Consider the following 26,600-nt stretch of genomic DNA (forward strand, 5'->3'; position numbering starts at 1 on the left):
ACATCTTCCATCTGCCATGACAATTCTGCCATTTCTACTTCTCTTAGTGTGGGCCACCACTTTCTTCAAGCTTCTAAGAGCCATCATGGAAGAATGATAGTCATATTTCCTAGGGTCCTTGATAGTATTAAATCCTCTCTCCCTGGAGAGTGCTGCCAAATCAATAAACTCTCCCTTGTCCAAATTTATTTTCCATCTGCTTCCTTGTTTAGCATTTTCAGAATACAGTCTCATAAGCACTCTTCTTGTTCCTGCTGGTACATGTTGGTGAGGTCCTGCAGCTCCATCACTATAAAGTCACTTTTTCCCTTTTCAGGGCAAGTCCTTCCCCAGCTGGCTTTTGCTATAACTTTGTCCTGTTTATGTCTGACTACCCGGAGGATAGATTGAGTAGTCTCAGAGTGATTAAGGAAAACTTAACTGTTGCTTGGCAACAATACATGTCTGTTAATCAGAGTTGAGAAATATTAAAAAGATGGGACACAGTGCGGGTAGAATTTAAGATTGGTAGCAAATTGGTCTGCTCATTGTTCCATGCTCCTTGCTTCGTGTAGTTTGCTGGCATCTCCTCTTACCTCTGTTCTGTTATAAACAAACCCTCTTAGATCTTTAAAGTCTTCATGGAAAATTCCCTCTACATCTTGCCTTAAATGAAACATGGCTCTCTCCCTAGGTCACAGCTTCCTTCCATGAGTTCTAGGATAGTCATTCCAATACCTCTCCTACTGACATGCACCATATTTATTGGTCAATAGAATTACTATTTCCCCAAAACTTTCACTTCCATTTTAAGATATTCATCTTCCCTGCCTTGCAAAATCTCTTCTAGGTCAGGATTATTTCATATGACTACCCACTCTCTATACCCCTTTTATTGTTACTAACTGCACGTATGTCCATGTCATTTGCCCATATTCATTGAGGACATTGCCATCTATGTGAGAGTTTTCTTCTCCATCCCAACTCCTCCCATCATTCTCAGTTAATTGTAAGACACAGCTGGACAACATATTCTACCAACTAGGCTCACATTTCTTTGACTTTCAGCTCCTGTGACTTTCATTTCTGCTTCACACATACTACCCCATTGATGGTCCGTTTTAGCTCTTTATATCACCAGAATCTTCTTCACCTTTAATATCCAACTTTCTGACTGGAGCTGCTTGGCCTTCTCACTTTCTTATATGTTCACTCCCATTACACCTGCTGTTTAGCTTCTTCCTGGTATCCAGCCACTTGAGCCCTCCACTTTACCCCGGTTAACTGTATCCTTCTATCCTCCATCATATGCAGGATAGACACCAGGATCTGAGCTTGAACTACTTTTACTCTTAGCTCATCTCTCAGTACTGAGAATAGCTCTCAGAATAACTTTTACTCTCTGAGCTTTCAACTCTCACTTTCAGCTCTATAGTTCACTTTTCTATGAGCCCTAACAACCCCTCATGTTGCTGTATGATTGTCATGAGTCAATCATACAGCAACATTCTAGACTGAAGCTTATGGATAAAATCTGCCTATCTTTGAAAATATGAAATGAATGCAAATTCATAAACTCTAATATTAGTTGAACTACAGAGCACTATTCATCAGTCCCATTTCCTGTTTTTTTTTTTTATTCTCTATAAACGTAAAGAGCTATTCCACAGCTTCGCAAATCTCCTCAGATCTGGTCATCTCCTAGCCCCCTTCTAAGAATATGGTATCATATCTTACTGAGGAAATTGATGCAAGAACTTCCCTGCAATTTCTGTTCCTACTCTGCCTCTATCCCCATCATAAGACAAACTTCTTTCCTTTTAAGAGCTATACCTACAACTCATTCTTGCCTTCTTTTATTTTTTGGCCATGCTTCACAGTGTGTGGGATATTAGTTCCCCAACCAGGGATCGAACCCATGGCCCCTGCATTAGAAGGGCAGAGTCTTAACCATTAGACCACCAGGGAAGTCCCTCATTCTTGCCTTCTTATCTTTTATTTCAGGGTGTGATTTGACCTTTCAGTTTGGGATCAAATCCTCCATTTGTACTTAACTTAAACCCATCTCCTCTCATTTCCACTAAGGTTTTGCTTTATGAGTTACCTCTTTATACTACATACCTTCAATTTCTTTGTTTGTTTCCTTCACATTATCATAAAAACATTTAAAAGACTATCTTGTCTTCCCCCCAAATTCCATTAACCCTGCCATTATTTTATAACAAATGTTAAGCTAAAATATAGGTTTAATAGAGCTAGGATTTAATTGTCTCAAGATCACACACTAACTAAGGTAGCTCAGTCTCCTCTGACATATAAGTGGGATTAAATAATAGCTACGTTGAAGTATTATTGTTAGCATGAAATGAGATACTGTACTATGCATGGTAGATGTTAAACAAATATTAGTTTCCTTTTCTTTCCTTCCTTTCTATTTCCTTAAGGGTAGGGGCTGTGTCTAAGTAATTTTTGAGTCCCTACTGTATGAATCATTTTTATATCTCTAATATTTACCATAGTGATGGGCACAAACAGTCACATAAGTGTTTGTTGAACTTAACTGCTCATTGATGTCTTTTGAATATCTCATTGAATATCACTCTTTCCAACCTTTACTTATATTGGAACTGTGAAGATAGGTGGGGTGTGGGGGAATAAGAAGCATGTGGAGAAACAATGTTGACGCAAGGTGTATCTTTATGATTCTGAGGATTATCTGATAATAAAGAACAATGAGTTCTATTTTTGTAGTCTAACCCTAATTCTATTTTACTAGAATTATTCTACTATAATGATTTTATATTTTTTGAGAATAAACAATTTAATTTCTATGTGACTAAATTGCTTTGTCTTTACATGGCAGTATAATAGTATATATGTTAATCTATGCATTATTAGTAGACTTAATGAATTAATCTACTGGATTACAATGATCAAATTGGCTGTTTGACCAGAATTTATTTGTTAAAAAATTGGATGTTAAAAGAATGCAAGAGGGCTTCCCTGGTGGTGCAGTGGTTGAGAGTCCGCCTGCCGATGCAGGGGACATGGGTTAGTGCCCCGGTCCGGGAGGATCCCACGTGCCACGGAATGGCTGGGCCCGTGAGCCATGGCCGCTGAGCCTGCATGTCCAGAGCCTGTACTCCGCAACGGGAGAGGCCACAACAGCGAGAGGCCCATGCACCACAAAAAAAAAGACAAAGAATGCAAGACCCCAAATTGCAAAGTGTATGACTTGACTTTACAGAATGAGAACAAATAAGTCTATGTAATGGAAGCATGGGTTAGCTTTACTTCCAGAAGTCACTCAAGTCACCCTAAATGATTGCAAAGCACTTTAAAAATCTGAAGCTTAATAATCATCTAAAATGTGTAAATTAGATGAAATACGTAAATACTAGAATACATAAGAGCTACTATTGTAAAGAAAGTCATATCTTATCAATTACTTTATGTTAACAGCACTTAACAATGACTTTCAGAGTACCATACCAGATGGTCTATAATAATTCTACCAAATCTCATTTATTTGTAAAACTCACAGATTTTTAGACTACAAGTGATTTTAGAGATAATTTATACTAACACCCCAGTTTCATGGATGAGGAAAATAATGGTGATAAAAATTTATTTGCACAGTAGCAGAAAGCCAGTGTGCAGCAGAGTCAGGACAAGAACAAACTTCTGCTTCTCAGTGCAGCTGTCTTTGGATCCCTTCAACTGCAACCTGGACCAAATCCTTGGAGCCCTACCCTTGAGCAATCCCTGTGTAGTGCAGCCTGGGAAGTGAACACTGGATCAGAAACTAGAAGGAGGAACATTATCAACTGTTGCTTCTTTTTCTCAGACTCAGACATATACCTTTAAGGATGTTACAGGTCACATGTTCAGTACTTCTCACCTAAAATAAGCAGGATATCTGCTGTTCTCCAGTAGTGAGATAGAAGCCAGGACTTCTTAGTCACTCTAATCCTTCTTCAAGACAATACTAAACAACCCTCTGGTCGTTTCTGGAAGTCATGGTTCTTTAGTACCCCACAGTCCAGGCCCAAGCCTGGTGTGACTATATGGCTTTAGCACTGGGCATTGTTGGCTTTGCTCACTGAGTGGTTTGTTGCTGGGGGGCAGGGCATGATTAAAAACAAAATCTCCTGCTACCCCAGAAAACCTCTCCACAAAGATAGAAGAGAAAGGGAACAGCTTTATTATCGAATAAGCATAAACTGTAATTACAGGTGATCTGTTAAAGAGATTGCAAAGACAGAAAGAAATCTCACCCTTTTATATAACGTTGACAAAAAGTTAATCAATGATTGAGCTAAGAAAGAAATGGGAAATTTTATTTGAGCCAACCTGAGAATTATAACCTGGGAGACAGTCTTTCAGAAAGCTCTGAGGACTGTTCCACACATTAGAGGTCAAAGCACAGTTATATAAATTTTTGAGACAAAGGGTTACACATCAAATGATGTATTGACTGTTTACACAATCCAGACTGCATGCACAAAGCAAGTAATTTGTCATTATGACCCTTTACAGGATTAAGAAGGATGGTTGTCTCCTAAGGAGGTCTGGTTAATGCAGATGCACAATACACACTAAGGGGAATGAGGAGGCCCAAATAGGTGGAAAAAAATTTATGATTAAATTTTTGTCCTGTCATAAAATGAATTTTATTTCATCAATTTCCCCCTTTTGATCATTAATCTTTTGAGAGAAAGCATTGGGTGACCAAATATTTGATCCCTCAATGATAGGGTGGTTGCTTACCTTCCCTGGGTCCATCATGTCCCTTGATGTCAGGTCTTAATAGCCTGGTTCTTTTTTTCCTTTTAGGGGTTGTACTAATAAGAACTAATGTCAATTCCAAGTTGTCCAATAGGATTTACACCAATTTTATCTTGCATGTGCATTGTGCATGTTCATTAATTTATAGAGGACTATAGATGTGATCAATAGTTTCAAGTTGTTTATATACCATTCTTAGTAGGAGTAGGTGATGCATAGTGTGAAAGGCAAAAAATTATCGCTTTATGAGTTACACAAACTGTAATCAAATTGACAGTATAAGTAACAATGTCATTTAGTAAAGGTTTAAGCCAAGACCCTCCTAAACCAAACCATTTTCTTAGTATTTCCCCTAAACTGGGAAGAGGGTCATTCAGAGTGGCAATATGATTTTTCATATGTGTCATAAGATGAGTTACAATAAAAGACTCATCAGGTATAAAAGCACAACATTCAGTATGTATTATAGCACAAGCTCCTCCTTGGGAAGCAGTTAGAATATTGAGGACCATGTGATTCTGATTTTCATGGAGACTTCTGAATTTAGCAAGCTAATGGCTTGATTGCTATTATTCAAAGCTTGCTGAGTAAATTTTGTTAAAGCCTCTATGTGATTAATGACATCTTCTATTCCAAGTGATGGAACAAGTACTGTAACCAAATTGTCATACTGTTGGAAAACTGATTGAATACAGAATGCTCACATTAAAGGCAGATTGGCAGGAGCTGTTTCCACCTACCTGTAGGTGACATTGAGCCCAAGGAAGAAATACATTTGGTTCATAAACAAAAGTTTATTAAAGTAATACAGGCCTGGCTTAGCATCTTGAGTCAGCTGTCTACTTCAGATGTCGTCTTCTTGTTCTGGTCTGATAGTGCTGGTCTTAAGTTAGTCAGGTGTCAGAAACAGGAGTTGCAGTTCATTCAGGAGAATAAGAGGCCTGATATGATCCCTTCCATCAGGGCTGTAAAGAATCCTTTATCTGATGTTTTTTTCAGTATGCATAATCTCCTGGTCATGGGGCATCTGATCCTCATCCAAATATAGATTACTGTGATAAGCTTCAGAAACAAACTTTACAATAATGTAACATAGCAATAAGGAGCCATTTGAGAAGTGAGTCTTATGCAATAAATACAAATAACTTCAAAGACAACAACACTAGAGCTTCTTTTTAAACCACACTAGAACTTAATGCCCACTGAAACATAATCTTTTCTCTCTAAAATACAGAAAGTTTTAACAGATTACTTAAAAGCTTAAGAAACTTTCCAATCTGTTATCAAAAGCAGATTAGTATCCTAAGAAAACTTTGTCCTCTTAACAGGGAGTACACCAAGTTCAGATTTTACACCATTTAACCTTTAGTATTAAAATTAATTTACTCAATTAAATTTATTCCAATCTTAGCAAATCCTGACATAGAATTCTTTTCTAAAGATTCTTTCATTTTCTTTCTCACAAACCTTCAACAACTTTCTATATCAATATTAATTTGTCCCTTATTTCCTTTCCCATTTAGAAATAACCAGCTTTAGGACAAAATTACTTTCTTTTCCCTTAAGAAAACTCATTTCCAATCCTTATACCTTTTTTTTTCCTTGCATACAAAGATGTTTTCCTTGTTAATTTTTAGTAGTTTTAATTACATATTTTAATTAGAATTCTTAACTTTAAAACCTTATTGTCTCAAACTAACAGGCAAGTAATTATGAACTGTTTGTTTGTCATAACAGCACTTCCCGACTGGCAAACTTAGAAACATATTCTAATTTCTTTCCTCAGTGAGGCACAATATATATCTAAAGAACCCAAATATCTTTAGTTTTTCTCTAATAAGAAGACAAAAGTATGTAAACTTAGACTTGTTTAGCAGTTAAAGTTCCAGTACATTATTTGGAATGATCTGGATATTCAATGAATTCCCATCAGTTAACTTAATTTAGCAGTTTCAAGTTACCAAGAAATCTGCAGAAGCTATTTTAAGTAGACAGTCCTTAAAATAGAAACTATTTTAAGTAGACAGAAACTATTTTAAGTAGACAGTTCTATTTTAAATAGAGAGTCCCATCATTTTACTTAATTTAGCAGTTTCAAGTTACCAAAAAATCTGGAGAAACTATTTTAAGTAGACAGTCCTAAAACATCATTATTCCTAGAGTTCACCTAAAAATCTCTCACCTCATTTATATTTGATGTATTTTAAAGTTTCATCATATCAAGTTAATGTTCTTGCTGACAAATTTTTCAACAGGAACGATAAGAACTTATTTGACTTATAGTAAACCTAGGTACCATAAAAGTATTGATATTACACGTAATGTTGATGACTCTAAAGACATGTCTATATTAATTAAAACAACACACTTAAACTTGATTTCATTCATTAAAGTTAATCTTAGATCATGTGATACTGAAATTCATTTGGATTAGTTTCTTTTATATTTGAGTTTTTATATAAGCACTTAATTTCCTTTCAGCCAAGTAAATAGAGTTATTTTATAAATTAATTTTAGCAATACCATATATCTAAAACACATCTATGTGGATACATACAAACACACAGACACAGAGACCCCATAGTTCCTATAACAAAATTTCAGCCATGAATCAGGTACAATAATATAAAACCCATCAGTTACAAAAGAGATTGGATTCAAATTGGGTTTCTGGCAGATGGAACAAATCAAGGTCATTTGTTTAGATGGCTAAATCCTTTTAACTATTATTTATTGAGAAGACACTTAAGATGTGTATTTGTTCTTGACAAGTCAAGTTCCAAATTAACTATCTATCTCTCTTGTTTTTTTCTTTCCCTAAGAGTTACCTTCCTGAAATTTGCATTTTAAAAAGATGGCCTACATAAGAGTTCCTAGAGAAGACCAGATATATGACTTTATATCTCAAAGGCATAAGAGGAGAAATGCAAGTTCCCCTTAGGAGGAAATTTTGTTCCCTTAAAGCCAGAATTTATTTTTTCAATACTTACAAGCCACTTAAGACAAATAGGGGAGGTTTGTGGAGTAGTAAAAGGATTGGTGGGCTTTGGATTGTTTCTGGAGACACACATATGGTCCTGTAAAGACTAGACTTATAAAACAAGGACAGCTGTTTTTTTTTGTTGTTGTTTGTTTGTTTTGTTTGTTTTGTTTTATTGCGGTACACGGGCCTCTCACTGTTGTGGCCTCTCCCGTTGCGGAGCACAGGCTCCGGATGCACAGGCTCAGCGGCCATGGCTCACGGGCCTAGCCGCTCCGCGGCATGTGGGATCTTTCCAGACTGGGGCACGAACCCGTGTCCCCAGTATCGGCAGGCGGACTCTCAACCACTGCGTCACCAGGGAAGCCCCAAGGACATCTGTTTTTAATTCCCCAAAGGATTGAGTGGCCACTTAAATGATATCTAAGGGCTGACTTACTTTTTCAGCTATGTTGGATTGTTTTCATTTCCCTCCTTTAGCTTAAGGGAGAAAGCCAAAGGAAAAAAAAGAAATCCAATCAGGCCCTCAACATTAGTTATGGTTCTGTTAGACTGGTAGCTTCCCCTCTTGGTAATCCATTTACAAAAACATTCGAGGATTCTCCCTGGGTTTAAAAAATTCTTTAACTATGGCCCTCAGTTTGGCCTTTGATCTGAAGAGGCTCACCTAGAGCCTCAGGTGGTCCCCTTCTTAAAGGTAACCATTCAATAGTCTCTTCATAGTGGAACGGCAATTCAGAGGATTACTAGAATGAGTACTCAAATAAAGGGGGACAGAGGGGAACAGTACTTACATCAGTCTTGAAGTCTTTTGTTTTAGGTACCTTTTATATCAATCTTTCATTAGCCTTCTACAACAAATCCTTCAATGAAGCTACATTGGAATTCTGAAACCTTTTGGGGCTTCTGCACACCAATTAAAATAAGTACAATGTTTTAAGATGAGAGGTATCTAAAATTTTAACAGTTTAGAAGTCTTTCCAATTCAAAGAATCCAAGGAGCTAGCCCTACACATATTTTCTCCTGCTATTCTAATTTTAGAAAAGAGAAAAACTATTACCACTCTTGTTTCCAGTAGATCCTGCAGACAGAGATCCAGCAGACTGGTTGCCATGGTAAGAACTTACCTTCCACTGGCTTTCTTTAAATGTGAACACAAAGTTCAGTTTTGGAGTGCCTAAAGAACCCTATCTTGGCCGTTTCAGGGTGGGATTTCCTTTAATACCCAAATAAGTAAGTACTTGCAAGTATACATAAACCCAGCTGGTATTCCCCTGGGTGGCTATCTTCCCAGGAACTGTTTGGCCTTTGAGAAACAATTTTACATTAATAATTTGGTAATCTAATTCAGATATTAAATCTCATCTGAACAACTTTCTGAGGACAGTGTGGTAGATTGGATGTGTGCTTCTTCTGAGTCTAGCTCCCCAAGGAGTTGCCTTTGGGTTGGTTCAAGTGTCTCAGTTTCTCCCTCTGACAGTCTGAAACCACTGTGGGTGCTTCGAGCACTGGATGATCAGTCCTTATCTCGTGCATCTCTGGAAGAGCAGTATTTACTTAATGATTATAGTGGGGTTCTCTGTGGGGACCTCACTGCATATCATGAGGATTGATCCTCAGATACTTCCACTACGTTCTTAGTCACCTAAGAACACCTTGTGGCTGGAAGGAGCAAATGCCCCTTGTTCTTCAGAGCTGAATGATTCAATCTTTCTTACCACTAACAAAAGTTTTGTTCTGAGCATATATCAAATTGTTTTGTCAATTTAAGCCAAATTTTAAAAACCCAGCCACCTATGATTCCCTGAATCTCCTGCCCAGATCCCCCTAGGTTCCTGCCTAAGAAATGCACTGGTGCCCCTTAAGATTCCAAGTCTTAAGTAAAAACAGCTCAAATAAAAATTTAGAATCATCACTTAAAAGCAATGAGAGCCAGATATCAGGAGAACTCACCAGAACACCTGAGGAGTACTGAGAAGCTGGTGGGGCTCAATGGGCCTATGCTGGTACCAAGTGACAGTTTGGGGTAGACTCCAGGTGTCCTCTGGTGGGTATCTCTGATATCCTGCCAACCATACCATGCATATGTCAATGAAAAAATTAATCAATAGTTGATCTAAGAAAGAAAGGGAAATTTTTATTTGAGCCAACCTGAGGATTATAACCCAGGAGACAGTCTTTCAAACATCTCTGAGGACTATTCTACTCATTAGAGATCAAAGCACAGTTATATAAGTTTTTGAGACAAAGGGTTATATGTCAAATTACATATTGACCATTTACACAATCCAGATCTAAATGTACAAAACAAGTAGTGGGCCATGATAACCCCTTACAAGATTAAGAAGGAAGGTTATCTCCTGCGGAGTTATTGAGTAGTAGATCATCCTGACCCTTTACAAGATTGAGAAGGAATGTTGGGGATTCCCTGGTGGTCCAGTGGTTAAGAACCCACCTTCCAATGTAGGGGACGTGGGTTTGATCCCTGGTTGGGGAGCTAAGATCCTACATGCTGTGGGGCAACTAAGCCCGCTTGCTCTAGAGCAGGGGTCCCCACCCCCCGGGCTGTGGACTACTACCAGTCCATGGCCTATTAGGAAGCGGGCTGCACAGCAGGAGATGAACAGTGGGCAAGCAAGCAAAGCTTCATCGCTTCATGTGTCGCTCCGCATTGCTTGCATTACCGCCTGAACCATTCTCCCCATCGCTCCCGTTACTGCCTGATCCATCCACCCACAATCTGTGGAAAAATTGCCTTCTATGAAACCAGTCCCTGGTGCCAAAAACGTTGGGGACCGCTGCTCTAGAGCCCGTGCACCACAACTAGAGAGCCTATGTGCTGCAACTACTGAGCCCACGTGCCACAACTAGAGAGCTCACATGCCCTGGAGCCTGTGTGCTGTGGAGCCCATGCACCACAACTAGAGAGAAGCCTGTGTGCTGCAACGAAGAGTCTGCCAGCTGCAACTAAGACCCAATGCAGCTAAAAATAAACAAATAAATACTTAAAAGAATATATATATGGGGCTTCCCTGGTGGCGCAGTGGTTGGGAGTCCGCCTGCCGATGCAGGGGACATGGGTTCGTGCCCTGGTCCGGGAAGATCTCACGTGCCGCAGAGCGGCTGGGCCCGTGGGCCATGGTCGCTGAGCCTGTGCATCCGGAGCTTGTGCTCCACAACGGGAGAGGCCACAACAGTGAGAGGCCCGCATACTGCCAAAAAAAAAAATATATATATATATAGATATATAGATATATATATACATATATATATATATCTATATATCTATATATATATATATAGGGTTAGAAAAAAAGACAGAATGTTATCTCCTAAGGAGGTCTGGTTAATGCAGATACACAATACACATTAAAGGGGAGGGAGGAGGCTCATACAGGCAGATAAAAATTTTATGTTTAAATTTTTCTTGCCTTGCCATAAAATATTAATTTTATTTCACCAATAGCCAAGCAGATATAACCTATCCCATGCATGTTCTCAAGATAAAAAATTACTGGTCTTCAAGTAAGGAGGACTTGACACACTGTTTGTCATATTTCGTTCATCCTAATTTTACGTGGTAATTGGAGTGACCATCTGTGTTAACTAATTGGTTTTATCCAAAGGAAAAGTAAACTTCTCATATCTTTATGACAGGAGGTAATTTTGCAAGTTGGAGCTGGAGGTCCTCCGAAGTTAGGCTCCAACCTTCCCACAGAAACTAGAAGATGGGGTACTCTCTTTCTTGATAATTACATTTCTAAGAAATGGCCCCCAGGTCTCTGAGAAAGACATTGCTGGATTGTAAAGCTATCAAGAAGTTTATTTAGCTTTATAAAAAAGATTTACATTCATTTCAAAGAGAAAGAGAAAGAATTTACAATTAAAAGTTTTCTAAAGTTAATGCTCTAAAAAAAGGGAGATAACGGAGTTTTTCCCCTTATTTTCAACAGGGAGAATTGTCTATTATTTTTAATTTGTATCCCCATTACTGTACCAAACTAAGTGGGACTGATCACCCTCTTCAACCTCTTCCCCTTGAGCAGAAGCTGTGAGGCATAATTTTGTACAAACAGAACTTGGTAAACTTATTTTGGACACTATATGTCAGGTTTTTGTAAAACTCTCTAACAAAAGTTTAAATAGCATTGAATGTAATTTCTAGACAATAATGCTTGAGCAGGAATTTTGTAAGTTTTTCCCCCTTTATTTTTTCTCCCTTGGAGTAGTTTATCATCTTTAATAATCTTGTTGAACTTGCTTAATAGTAAGAGACTGTGATTGCATGGGAAAAGAAAAAATCATTATATAGTGATGGCGGGGGTTTCCCCCAATCCTGGGTTAACAATTGCCTTTCTCCATGTGCATGATAACAGTGAGTGTTTACTGGCTCTTTTCTATATGCCAGGCCCTATTCTAAGTGCTTTAAATATGTTATTTCATTTAAACCTGTATAGAACCTTACAAAGTAAACACTCTTCTTATCTGTACTTTACAGATAAGAAAATCAAACAGAGTTCATAACTTGCTGCACATTAGGCATCTAGTGAGACCTGTAGCTTGGCTTGAACCTCAGCAGTCTGACTCCCATATTTACACCCTACTAGCAATGGCTGCGAGCTGGGCCCCAGAGCCAGACAGCTCTGGGCTCACATACTATCACTGTTAGCTGGGAAGTTTGCCTAGTTGTTCTGTGCCTCAGTTTTTCAAATGGGGATAATAATAGTATAAACCTGTGAATGAAGAATGTTGCCTGCCGTATCAGTAAACAAAGGATGTTACAGCCATAAAGCCATCACATTACAGCCACCCCTTACAGTGAGCCCTGAGGGAACTCAGGATGGAAACAGGCTGCCCACTGCCCAGCCCTCAGCTGCTGTAACCACCCCTGACAGTGCACCCTGAGAGGACTCAGGATGGGAAAGAACAGGATACTGACCCTGGTTGGTTACGGCGCATATCAAAGGAATGATTTCAGTGAGCCCAGACTCTTGCATCTTCTCATATGTAGAAAAGTGCTAAATTCCTTAACTTGAGATGTCTGGTTTTCTTTAATTAACAGCAATCTTTTGAAGTTCCTACTACCTGGTCTTTGTTGCAAAAACTCCTGTATATCCTGGCTCCTCCTTTACCCTTTTGGAGCAGTCTCTCAGAGCTATATGAGAGGCTGTGTCCTGGCTTAAATCCTCAGTTTTGTCTGCCAAATAAAACATAATTCTCAACTTTTAGGTTTTGTGTTTTGTTTTGTTTTGTTTTTTTCAGTCGACAACCTCATGAAAGCTCATGAGGATTACTGATATGTGTGCACAGGATGCTGAAGAGTTTGACAAAGAGAAAAAAGTTGAGAGATATTAGCTTTCATTAATAATATATCCTCAGTCCTTGAAGTCAAACCCCATGGCTCCAGCCTAACTGAAATAACTCACTGCATTTGGAAAGGTCTCTTTCTTTCATGCTCCCAGTCTATTCCTTGGTAGTGACTGTCAATGCTATAACTTCTCTAAATTATATTTATGGTACTGGCTTTAGAAATGGCAACAGTCTCAGTGCTTACAAATTCATGCAACAAATGTTTCTTGAGGGCTCACTATGCTACCAGTCATTTGCTAGATATGGGAGATAGAAAGATAGTAAATAAAAGACACTCACCCCCACACTTCCCCTCTAATACAAAAAAGAGAGATGCAACTGCAACTGTGACAAGAGCTACAAAAGGGAAATTCAGGGCTCTATGAAAATGTAGAACAAGGTGGATTTACCTGAAGCTAGTAAACTTCAGGTCCCCTCACTTGCACAATCCTTCCAAGGACACAGAGCCATTTATTTTTTAGTAAAAGTTGCAAGATATCTTAACACTTGTGGTTAAAATAACTTTTCATTCCACTTCTGTTTGTCAAAACTCCTCTCCTGTTGGATGATGTTGGGGTGACCACCAGCAGTTGGGGGATTTGCTAAGAGGAAGTTGAATTGGGGATAGCTTAGACTAAATGAGAAATATTTTGTGATGAGTTGTCTCTTCTGTATAGGCGTAAGTAAATTTTAGTTGTACTGCTATAGGACTATCTTCCAGAAATATACTTTCTCTGTACCCTGTGACATCCATGTCTAGGCCAGAGGTGGTATTGAGATATAGATATGTCCCAACGTGTCCAGTCCTGGAAGAATATGAGGATTGAAGGAGAAGCAAAGTTTGAAATGTTTGAAGTGTATGTAATAAGAAGTTAGTATCAATTGTGTAAAATTGTAAGCAGAGGATATGGTTTCATGGATGCATAGTCATAATGGAAGTTTTCCTTTGTCAGAAATATTCAGCAATATAGTATTTACTATTATGATGCACCATACTTTTTGTGTGTGTATGATGGGAATTGGACACAATAGAATTTATCAGAATTTCTGCCTATGCAGGATACAAATCTGTAGCAGTCCTATAAATAGCAAGTCTGTATACGTGTGCAGTCACATGATTTAGCACCCAAACTTTCTACTCCCTCTATAGAAAATGTGCTTACAAAATCTTTGATATATGAGGAGGTGATCAAAGACAATGCAGCCAAAAAAATGTAGGGGAAAAGTGTAAATAGTGGTATGGTAATTAAGCACTTAAGTAATTAAACATATTACCTTACTTTTCTGGATTGTATGAAATGTGTGATATTACAGATTTTTTTGACATTTGTAATTTGTTATGATTTCTTCTTACATTCTAAATTAATATTCATTTTTATACCTAATTTGGTATTTTTTTTTCTTAAAGAAGGCTCCCAAAAGTGTGTAAGTATCAGATATCACCAAACTTGGATGCAACTCTAGCAGGGAGACCTAAACTAGTCCAGAAGCCAAGGTAACTTTCTGAGAAAATGACATTGAAGCTGACTCTTGACGTTGGAGGTCAGAGGCAGCCGCACTAAGATGGTAGTGTATTTATGTGTGTGTATGTGGGATGGGGATGGGAGGGAGAAAGTGTGAGGAACTGGGGTGCAGACGCTAAGGCTGAACCATGAGGAAGGATGGCAGAAGTCATGGTGTGTTCTTAGGCCCTGCAATTTCAAGAAAAATTAAAAATTAAAAAAATTTAATATGATCATTTCTTTCATGTCACATTCAAGACAGGTACAGTATATATGAATTTTCAATCCCATATTCAGGAGTGAAAGTAATATCATTTTATTTTATTTAAGTCCCATTCTTAGTCCTCATCCATCCGTCCATGATTGTGGGAAATTCAACCTTAGTCATCCTTAGAGTCCTGTTCTTTTCCTTCACTCTCAAGATCATGAGAAGGTGGGCTTTCTCTGAGGTATGTGTGTTAGTCCGTTCATGCTGCTATAACAAAATACCATCGACTGGGTGGTTTATAAACAACAGAAATGTATTTATTGCTCGCAGCTCTGGAGGCTGGAAGTCCAAGATCAGTGTGCCAACAGAGAGTCCCCTTCTGGTTTGCAACTGCTGACTTCTCATTGTAATACCATCGCTTTGGGGGTCATGATTGCAACATATGAATTTTGGGGGAACACTGATATTCACTTCATAGCAGCATGTGCTCTCCATCTTCTCCCAGAGTTTCCCTGTGGCATTGGTCTAACTGCCTACATTGTTAGTTAACTGGATAACTCACCCTGTATTGTCTGCCTCCCTTTCTTACTGGTATTCCAGAGTTCCCCAGTGAGTCATTTGTAGTGGATCCTCCTCTCAGGATCTGCTTTGGAGGAACCCAACCTGAGACAATGAGTTAATACTGTAAGGGCACTGTCAATGCCCTCCAGCCAAAGACCACCAGGGACACATCTATAGTTGAACCAGTTGGGTTTATTTATTTTTTTGCATCAAAGTAGGACACACACCATGGGATATCATGGGGTGTCTCTGAAAAAGTGTGTCAGAAAGGACCTATTATAGTATTTGGACTTGGCTGGATGGTTTGGGAGATGGTCTAAGGAAGCGGGGATTGGATACTGTCAGAAAGCACAGGCAATTCTATGAAGGAGAATCTCAATAAATCTTACCTATAGTGAGGGGAGACTAAAATGAAGTTAAAGTTGCAACTGGAAAAGAAATAGCCACTCATCTGGGCCAAGAGCTGGGCTGTCAGGTACTTGTGGGTGACAACCGGGAACTTGTTTTTGTCTGTGCTTAGACAAAATTGTGAAGTGGACTTGCTTTGTCTCACCTTCTGATCTCAGAGTAAACTTGTCTGAGGTTGGTATTCTGTGAGATGGTTTATGTCTAATAGATTAGCATGGTCTACCTGTGAATGCCAGGCCAGGTTCCGAAAGTCCAGTCCTGGTCTGCTTTTTAAATTTCTCAGCACTTAGAAAATGAAAGGCACTTAGTAAACTCTCAATGTCACATACCAGTCACCAGTCTGAAGTTAGGGCTTCACAAGCATCCTCTTTTAATCTTAACAATAATCTTGAGTTAGGTATGAATTATATTCACATTTTAGAAGCACGGAAGAAATGTGATCTGTGCTTATGCAGAATGTCAACAGGTACATTACATTAAGATGGAGAATGATAAACCAGAGATCTGCCCTTAATTCTGAAGTGAATATTATTAATCCCTTAGAGAGAAAAAGCAAAAGCAGGAGGGTCAGAGGCCCGCTGTCTCTCGGCAATAAGATAAAAGTCGATGTGTCCTTGGAAAAATCAAAGCTGCCCGGAATCTGCAACTTCTATTAGATTTCAGCCACTTCCCCTTAGGAATATGGAGGCTGTCTTAAATATATTATTATTCTGATGATGTGTGGTTCAGCTTGGACTTAAACATGCACTTCAGGAATAAACATAAATTACTGAAAAGGCATTAGCCCTCCGGCAGTGTATACATGCCTTTTGTTTCTGCAGTCTTCAAACTTTTCTGGCACAGTAATTCGTCCACCAACACAAGGACATATAAACCGCCATTACCAGCTCTAGAAAAAACAATCCGGACAACAAAGGGAAAGACAGCAAGAAAGAGCGTGAGAGAGGCCAAGCGAGGCAGCGCCCTGGGGTTCAGATCCGGGTGCAAGGGCGCGAGGCGCCTCGGCCGCTAGGGCCCGCCCGCTCCCAGCCCAGCCCTCATAGCTCTAGGATTTCTGGCCCGCCCCCTGCGCCGCCCGCTTTTCCGGCCAGATGTTGGGAGGCTCTACATGGCGCTGCTAGGCCGTGTCCTCTTTGCTTGGGGCCGCGGTCCTCGGCGGGTAAGGCGGCGCTGGAAGGGCAGAGGGCCCTGCGCTCTCCCCGCAAACGCCCTGTCCGGGGGGCTAGCGGAACGAAGCGCAGAGCGTGGAGTCGCGTTACCGGGACGCTGGGAGCGAGGACAGGGTATCTCGCGGAGAGAGGACAGAGGACTGGGGTTTCTGGGGAATCTCGCGAGGAGCGGGAACCCGGGGACTGGGATTAAGTGGGAAGGTCGCTTTGTGGTGCTGTCGGAGGAAGTCCTGGTATATGTTTGTGTTTGGGATGGGGGTGGGGGTGGGGGTGGGGAGGGCACGCCGTGGTTCTCACTGGTTCCCATTCCTAGTAGTTTCAAAGTTGTGTGTAAGTAGAAAGAGAGGACACTGTACACACCGGCCTTTAGAGGAGTGGGAGAGGGACGGGGTGGGGAGTGGGGGCCCAGAGGGAGCATTGGCCTTCTCTGTAGTTTTTTTTTTTTTTTTTTAATGAAGGAATTCTTTCAAGTGTTAGTTGTTCAGTTAAACATTAATACAAACATATTCACATAAAAAACTTCCCTTCCTAGAGATAATGCTGGGCGAGCTGCATCTCAGGCTGGCTTCCACCACTTCCACTCTCATAATTTTGTCTTGTTTTGTCAACATCTCTCCAGTAGACCACTAATCAAAATAAAGTGTGCAAGAGAAGACAGCTAGAAGGGGGAAGAAAGAAAGGAAAATAAAAAAGTCATATCCAAGACAGCCCCTTCCCCCAACTAAATTAAAAAAAAAAATCTTAGTGAGCTAAACTAAACTAAACCAGAGTTCACAATTTCCTTAGCCAGGTAGAAAAATTAATCTGCCAACTGTGAAAAAAACTTTTTTTTCAGTTAGAATGGGCAGCCATGGTTTTCTTTTTTGAAAAACATGGACAAATTCCAAATGTGAACACAAGGAAATGGTATAATGAGTCTCTGAAGTAAGAAAGAAATTCCTTTTAAAAAGTGAAATTTGTTCAAGGTTAGGGTTTTGTTGATACTGTTTTCTCTTATAAAGATTTAGGTTATAGGTTATTGTAAAAGAAAGCTACATTTTCAGATCCCTTCATAAAGAACTCTCTCATTTGAATCCTACCATGGCTCTGTAAAGAAGAAAAGTCTTCAGAGAATTTTTTTTTATTAGTCTCTGCTTTACAACAAAGTGAATCAGTCATACATATACATCTGTTCCCACATCCCCTCCCTCCTGCGGCTCCCTCCCTCCCACCCTCCCCATCCCACCCCTCCAGGCGGCCACAAAGCACCGAGCCGATCCCCCCGCGCCACGCGGCCACCCCCCCACCATCCATCCACCCCACGCCCGGCAGTGTATACACGTCCATGCCTCTCCCCCGCCCCGTCACAGCCCCCCCACCATATCCCAAGCCCACCCCCAGTAGGTCTGTGTCTCTATTCCTGTTTTACCCCTAAGTTCTTCATGACTTTTTTTTCCCTTAAATTCCATATATATGTGTTAGCATACGGTATTTGTCTTTCTCTTTCTGACTTACTTCACTCTGTATGACAGACTCTAGGTCTATCCACCTCATTACAAATAGCTCAGTTTCGTTTCTTTTTATGGCTGAGTAATATTCCATTGTATATATGTGCCACATCTTCTTTATCTATTCATTTTTCTTTAAACACGAATCATTAGGACTGTAGTAATAAGGTCACACAGACCGTATCCCAGCTCTTCTGACACCATTAGACAATACAGCATGAGGGGGAGAAAATGAACTCATTTAAAAATTAACTGTAATCTGACAGTTGTGAAATTCCTTTGCTTAAGAAAAATGGAAGTTTTGAGGGTGGGGGTTTGAAGGCAAGAGAGGCCCTTATAGGTGGTGTTTCTCTCCTTCCTGGCACATGCAGGCTTGGGTGTGAATTACTGGGAAAGGAAAAGTCTTCACATCTGTTAAGTGGGAGATTGTTCCAGGCAGCATAATGTTTCTGTGAGCAAATACAAGTTTTTTCAGTTAAAGCCCCTGATTTGAATATTTTAGTTACCAAGAAACTGAGAAATGTTTCCTTTGTCATACATCCTATTTATGAAGTGCTGTATTGTGCTGTTAGCTAGTAGGGTTCAGTTCAGTGCAGCGTTTAATGAGAACTGGCTCTGTGCCTGCCCTGGGGATGCAAAGGTTAAAAAAAAGTATGAAACTTGCTCTCAAGTTGCTCTCAGTTTTTTTTTTAAATAAATTTATTTATTTATTTATTTATTTATTTATTTATGACTGCGTTGGGTCTTCCTTGTGGTGCGAGGGCTTCTCATTGCAGTGGCTTCTCTTGTTGCGGAGCACAGGCTCTAGGCACACGGGCTTCGGTAATTGTGGCACATGGGCTCAGTAGTTGTGGCTCGTGGGCTCTGGAGTGCAGGCTCAGTAGTTGTGGCGCACGGGCTTTTTTGCTCCATGGCACGTGGGATCTTCCCGGACCAGGGCTCAAACCCGTGTACCCTGCCTTGGCAGGCGATTCTTAACCACTGCACCACCAGGGAAGTCCCGCTTTCAGTTTTAATGAAAACATTCACTCATTCAGAAGTTTATCAAGAAATGCTAATTAAGTGCCTACAAAGTGTTGGGCATTCTTTGGCGATCCTTACTTGAAAAGTATCTCTACCATCCTTGAGCTAATAGCCTCATATGTATTTTTCAAGTTATGGATAATAACTCATGAATGGACCTTGAAATAATTTAGTGGAACAAAATGAGTTTAAGAAAAATAAAGTGGAATGGAGTAGAAAATAAAGTGGAATAGAGTAGAAAACCTAATGTAGTAAGGTTAAGTTTACTTTGTGAAACTTTTTTTTTTAATTTACTATTCTTCCCTTCATAAATTCATTCTTTGATATCTGTGGTGCACATTGCTTTTTCTTTTTCCTTTTTTTTAATCAAGAGTAATAACTACTATTTTTATAAAAATGATACCTGGCCAATATGAATTCAAGTAATATAGTTAAATTAAAACAAGCAAAGTAACACATGTTCCCAAACTGGCCACCCAGAAATAACTGGGGTTAACATTTGGCTAACATCATTCCAGGCACCTGTTTGTGCTGGTTAAAGGATGGGTAGATAGGCATAATTTTGCTTGGATGTATCACATTTATTTTTCCCATTGAACTTCATCAACATTGTTTCATTGTCTTCTGATGCTGATTATTGTCAAGAAGAAGTGTAAGGCCAGCTGGGTTTTTTTTTCCTCTTGTTTGTGTTTTGAGTTTTCTTTCTTTCCTCCCTCCCTCCCTCTCCCCCCCTTTCTTTCCTTTCCTTTCCTTTTCTTTCTTTTTTTTCTCTCTTTCATTTTTCTATAGAGAAAGCCTAAGAAATCTTTCTTTACCCATCTCAGAATTTCGGAATATAAGCTTCCTGGAGGCAAGGATTTTCGTGTGATTTGTTCACTGTTGTATGCCCAGAGAGCACAGAGTAAATATGGAATATCTGTCACACGACTGAATGCATGTACTGTGTGGTGTATAAGGCATATTTCTTACTAGATCCTCATTCAGAATATGTCTGAAAAATGATATTCTAGTGGGTCATCACCAGACATCAACAGACTGTGAAAATGCAGATGTTTATTAGAATGCATATATGAACAAAGCAGTGTGTGCCTAGAGGAGGCAGGGAAGGCTTCATGGAGGAGGTGGGCTCCTAGAGCTCACTTTTGAAGGAGTTGCAGTGTACAGGATCCCAAAGATAATCTAGATGTAAGGAATTGCATGTATCAAGAAGTGAAGAAGCATGACCTATTTTTAAAAATTCAAGTGTTTTGGCATTGTGGACTTTGCAAAGTATTGGAGTCAGAGAGAAGTTCATGGAGATGAGACGGGACAGGTTGCTGGGGGACCAGGGCATGGTGGGCTTCACTTATTTATGTGGCAAATTGAGCATTTACTATATGTTAGGCACTGTACTAGGGATATGAGCATGAGAAAAAGAGCTGATTCCTGCTCTCAGGAAGCTTAAGAATCTAGTAACATTATAGTATATTATGGTATGTGTTATGATGAGTGTTCTTGATCTTAGAGGGGTACAAATAAATAACATCCCTCTTCTCCCGTCTGAAAAAACAGAGTAAAGATGGAGGCCAAAGTACCACTTGTTACAGTTTGGTATTAGAGCCAATTCTAACTGGATTTCCTGAATTAGGCAGACTTATCATCTGAGGAGGAACATTTGCTTTCTGAGGGCAGCTAGCTCCCAAGAGGGAGAAGGTTTAAGAAGGACTACTCATGCCCAATTATTCTCTCAAAATTTGCTGGTCAGATAAACCATTTCCAGGGGGACAGGGTGACTAAGGGGGCAAAAAGAAGCCTGGAGTTAAACTAACTCAGCTCCCCTCCTGGAGGGAAATGAAACATCAGGATTAGGGAAGAAACATTTCCCATCCACAGTGGGAGAAGTGTACAGTTTTAAGGAGTATAGGGGCTTCCCTGGTGGCGCAGTGGTTAAGAATCCACCCGCCAATGCAGGGAACACAGGTTCGAGCCCTGGTCCGGGAAGATCGCACATGCCACGGAGCAACTAAGCCCGTGCGCCACAGCTACTGATCCTGTGCTCTAGAGCCCGTGAGCCACAACCACTGAAGCCCACGCACCTAGAGCCCGTGCTCTGCATCAAGAGAAGCCACCGCAATGAGAAGCCCATGCACTGCACCAAAGAGTAGACCCCACTTGCCGCAACTAGAGAAAGCCCGTGTGCAGCAATGAAGACCCAGTGCAGCCAAAAATAAAATAAATAAAATAAGTAAATTAAAAAAAATCACTTTAAGGAGTATAATTTTGGGGTTTTACATATAAGCTGGGACCTGAAGGATTAGTAGAAGTTAGTCAGGGGGAAGAGTAAGAGTAAGAAAGTTCTAGGCAGGAGAGTGGCCTATGTGAAGGCACAGACTAGATTATAGGTAGCAAGTAAGGAGGCAGGTGGTGAGAGACAGGCCAGGGAGCAGCCTGTGAGCCACATTAAGGAGTGAGAGCTTTGTCCTGAAGGCCTGGGAATAGGGGTGAGAATGGAGGCAACCTGGGTAATCTCTCCAGATGAGAGGCCATGGTGGCTTCAACTAAGGAATGGCAGTACATGAGAGACTTGAAGTCTGGTGATATTTAAAAGAGATATATTGAGAGGTCTTGATGATTGGTGGTAGGGGGTGAGGAAGGAAGATTGGGCCATGCTGAGGAGGTGAATGGCACCATCAGAATTGTGAGCAGGAAAGTATTATCATCAGGTGAGACTTGAGATGGGGATACTAGAGTGCAAGTATAAGTGATAAGGGTCTGAACTAAGGGCAGTTGTTGGAGCTATTTAGGACTAAAATGAACCGAACTTAGTGGTTTGGGTATGTGGTGTAAGATGAAGCCCAGATTTCTATTTTTGATCCCTGAGCTAAGGGAAATGCTACTCTCTGAGAGAGAGCATTTATGAGAGGGAGCCAGAGGGAAGAGAGGGGCAAGTGATATATCTTGAACATGTTAAAGGGCCTCTAGGACTTCCAAGCTGGTATACAGATAATTTGATTAAGTTATAGAGGTGGTGGTGAGAATGATAATTCTGTTGGGAGTATTTGGGAAGCCTCAGCCTTGAATGATGAATGTTGAGTGATGGTGGGGATCAATTTGTTGTTGTTGTTGTTGTTGTTTTTTGGTGGGGATCAATTTGTATAAAGGTAAATAGGTAGAAACAATTTGTGTTTGGGGAACCCTGCATATTTTGTTTTTTTGAGTATAAATTTCAAGGTGGAAAAGCAGAGGGAGATGAGGCTGGAGAGATGGACAAGAGCCAGGTCATAATGACTTGCTGTGCTGGGTGAAGCTAAGGAATCTGGACTTTATGCAGGGAGTCACTGAAGGATCTTAAGGGTAGAAGTACCATGAGCAGGTTTGCAGTACTCTGGAGCGCAGCATTGCAGATATGTTGGGGTAAAGGGAGACTGGAGGACAGAGACCACATAATGGATGATGTAGCATAGGCCCTTAGTATTTGTGAATGATGGAAGATAGGGACCTTTGAACTCAGGCAATGGATGGAGAGTAAAGATACTGACAGGGGAGGTAAAATACATGGGACTTGGAGAGGAATGGAATATATTAGGTGAAGAGAAAGAGGATGTGAAGGAGTCCCTAGAGGGAATCACTTGGATGAATGGTAGCCTCAGAGCTCAAATATTAATGTGAAGAAATTTCAAAACAAACTCCCTTCCAAAACTATAAAGCTAACTTCGTAATGTTAAAAAAAATCTAGATCTCAGATTATTCCCCACAGGTCATTATAAAGCACATCAAAAAAAGGAGGGGAATTCTAAAGTTAGCCAGGGTTTCCTAGAGCTCATATTAGAAGGCATTTCATTGGTGTTTGGCAAACCTTAGTTTTTAAAGAAAATTCCAGGTAGAAAATAATCAGCAATCTTAGCTGTCCTATATTCTCTTCCTAAGATGATAACTTACTTTGAGATTAGAAATGCCTGTGTAAATATAAGTAAGTTAAGAGTAAGGGGACAGCTATACTTTGATCCCTTCCAGCATGGGGAAGCTCCCACATTGCCTTGCATCTAAAACAGTGATAGAACTGTAGGCTTTCACAGTTTGTGAAATGATGTTGCCATTTACCTTTAGCCCTGATTTATTTTATTCTCTGTGCTTCAAAATTGTATTTCCAACTGCAGATTAGATATCTACACCAGAATAGTCCACAGGCATCCGAGGTGGAGCATTTCTAATACAGAACTGGTTATCTTCAGTTCTCCACCTTGAATCTTTTCGTGTCAGCGCAATCATTTCAGTAACAGCATCACTCTACATGCAGCTATTTAAACTAGAAAACTCTGTCATCTTCAGCTCTTCCCTTCTTGCTCACCATTTCCAGTTGGTTGGCTTCTGAGTTCAGGCTAATCAGCATGTTAAATATGTGTGGTAAATGTTGTCTTGATTTCTGCTGTCATTATTTCTCACTTAGACTAATGCCTTTTGTCTGACTCATATCTATTTCCTTCTAGCTCACAGTTAAATCTTATTCTTTCCAAAACACAAAGGCAATGCAAAAAGTAGCAGAGGTATTGAGGTGAAGGTGAGAGAAGTGGAAAAGGCTCTATCCGCCAAATGGCCTTGATCAAAGGGAGAGACCTCTTTGTCTGCTTTTAGTGAAATAGGTCAATGTGTGCTGAGGTTGGACTTTGAGGCAAGAAGAAATAATTGGATCAGGCAATATTATGTACAATAGTAATTCACTATATCCTCATTTTCTGGGACCTTCCCATCTGCAAGTAATCTTATTTGCTAACTTCTTACCCCTTCTATGATGGCATCCAGTCTAAATCATCATCTCTTACCTGGCCTGGTATAAAAATATTATACTTACTCTCCCTGCTTTTAGTCTTGCCTCCTACATTCCGTTCTCAACTTAGTAGCCAGAACAATTCTCTAAAAACTTAAGGCAGCTCATGTCAATCCGCTGCTCAAAACTTTGGAGAGTTTCCCACTTGACTTGAGTATAATTGTAAGTCCACGTAGTGGTTGACTCAGCCTGTGTGATCCAGTCCCCTTTACCTCATTGACCTCACCTCCTGTCCCTCTTTCTCTTCCCTCCTTCTACTTCAGCCACACTGGCCCTCCGATTCTTCCTAATGTGCTAGGCATGCTTCCTTCTCAGGGCCTTTGCTTTTAGTTTTCCCTCTGCCTGAAAGGACCATGCAACTCATCCCCTCACTCCCTTTAGGTCTTTGCTCAGATGTCACCTCGATGAGACCTTTGCTGACCACTCTATTTAAAATAGCAACACTCTACCCATATCCTATGCCTTATCTTTCCCCACAGCAACATATTAACTTTTAATATACTCTATATTTCACTTAATTTATCTTCCCTCCCACCCAAAGATAATCTCTCTTAGGGTAGAATATTGTATCTGTTTTGCTCACTGCTGTATTGCCATTGCCTAGAACAGTATCTGGGGCATAGCAAATGCTCAGTAAAAACATGCTAAAGATAAATAAAATGAGTTAACACTATAATCGTAATATCATGTTTATCTCTAATACTTTTTCATACAAGCAAATTCCCAAATCAGAACAAACCCTTTTCAAGGGTTTGTTATGCTATGTTGTAAACTGTTACATTGTAGACACTTATTAGGAATTTTTATTTCAAATGCGATTATTTATACCTTTATAACCTTTCCTCTGTGAGGTTGAGAAAATGTTTTAAAATAATAAGAAAAGAAAGTTTATATGCAAATATCTTGCTTAATTTATCTTTCATAAAGTACCAGTTAAAATTCCCTATACAAATCAATACTAAATAAATAAAAATTCATCTTAGCGCTTTTGGGAAATTAGAACACATTTTTTCATTATTACTAGGTAATGATAAACTCACCAGCCTACTTTTGCAAATTTCCTGATTCATCATCTTAATGTAATAGTTCTGGAGTTGGTGGCAGCCTTAAGTAAAACTGCCATTTATGCAGATAAAGATTATAGTAAGTTGCTTGGATTATCATGCTTTGGCAAAAGGATACCAAAAAATGCATTGTTAACATGAAGGTAAACGAAATATAATGACTGGCATGGAGGATTACCAGATTTGCAAATTTATCTTTCACAATTATTTTATACATGTTTTCAAATTTTATCTTTCACTAACTTTTTTCCCTGGTTAAAAAATCAAATCATATTTATTGAATAGATTTTGAAATTACTAAGAACCAATCAAACTAACAAAAAGAACAAATAATCTTCCATTATCCCATCACCTAGACATACATAGTAACTGTGAAAGGTAATGAATGGACTCTGAAGTCAGACACATCTTCGATTTGAGTCTTTACTACTTATTATTATTTGTCTTTAAAAGTTAGTTACTTGACCTTTCTGTGCTTCAGTTTTCTCATCTATAAAATGGGAGTAACAATAGAATTTACCTTATAGGGTTGTTGAAAGTCCTTCATAGACCTGGCACATGGTAAATATTGAATCTACTACTAACTGTTGTTATTTTCTTCCAGTCTTTTTTCTAAGTATATATTTTTATTTATAGTTAAGAACATCCTGTATATTTCTTTTTTTTACTTAACATCATATTATAAGCATTTTCTTGTTCAGTTTCTAGTTGATGAATAGCCTTATCCTAAATCAGTGACTACATTTCTATTTCTTTAGGGTAAATTTTAGACATCTCAGAACAACTAATGGCAGCCCATTTAACTTATAAGAATGCTCTAGCAGGAAATTATTGATTCTGGAATTTTAATCTTATAACCATAACCTGATGGGGAATATCAGATACCCGACTGGTGTGATCATTAAACTCAGTAGGAGCTCAGTGAGTAAAGAGAGGCAGTATACAAGGTCGTTATAATCTTGGTTTTGCAAGTTGGGCAACATACTTAACTTTTCTGGGCCCCTCCTGAACAATGGGATAAAAATAATACCTATCTCATGGAGTGGTGAAGATTAGTTTCTAATCCTGATAAATGGTAAACACTTAATGAATATTAGCTCTTTATTGTTTGTTATTATGGTTAACACTTAAAAGTTTGTTTTCATAATTAAAAGTGAGAGAATAGCAGTGATTTTGACAAGTAATATGAGAGTAAGCTGTAAAATATAAGATAGGGCAGTATAAATATTTTTCAGTTGAAAATGGTTTGATTTTTCCCCCCATTTTAAATACAACAA

The 26,600-nt window shown here is 39.5% G+C and overlaps 1 protein-coding gene across 2 annotated transcripts in view; it reads left to right on the top strand.

Annotated features, from left to right (window-relative positions):
- The first annotated feature begins 16,851 nt into the window (after nt 1–16,851).
- The window catches only part of DECR1 (2,4-dienoyl-CoA reductase 1), a 66,985-nt gene continuing 57,236 nt past the window's right edge, over nt 16,852–26,600 (top strand). For both annotated transcript variants that reach the window (XM_081258657.1, XM_081258658.1), the window contains exon 1: nt 16,852–16,935. In XM_081258657.1, the coding sequence (XP_081114783.1) occupies nt 16,885–16,935 (51 nt within the window). In that variant the 5' untranslated portion in view covers nt 16,852–16,884. The remainder of the gene's footprint in view (nt 16,936–26,600) is intronic.

Source organism: Mesoplodon bidens (genome assembly GCF_964165515.1).
Source record: "Mesoplodon bidens genome assembly, chromosome: 16".
Classification (NCBI taxonomy): Eukaryota; Metazoa; Chordata; class Mammalia; order Artiodactyla; family Ziphiidae; genus Mesoplodon; species Mesoplodon bidens.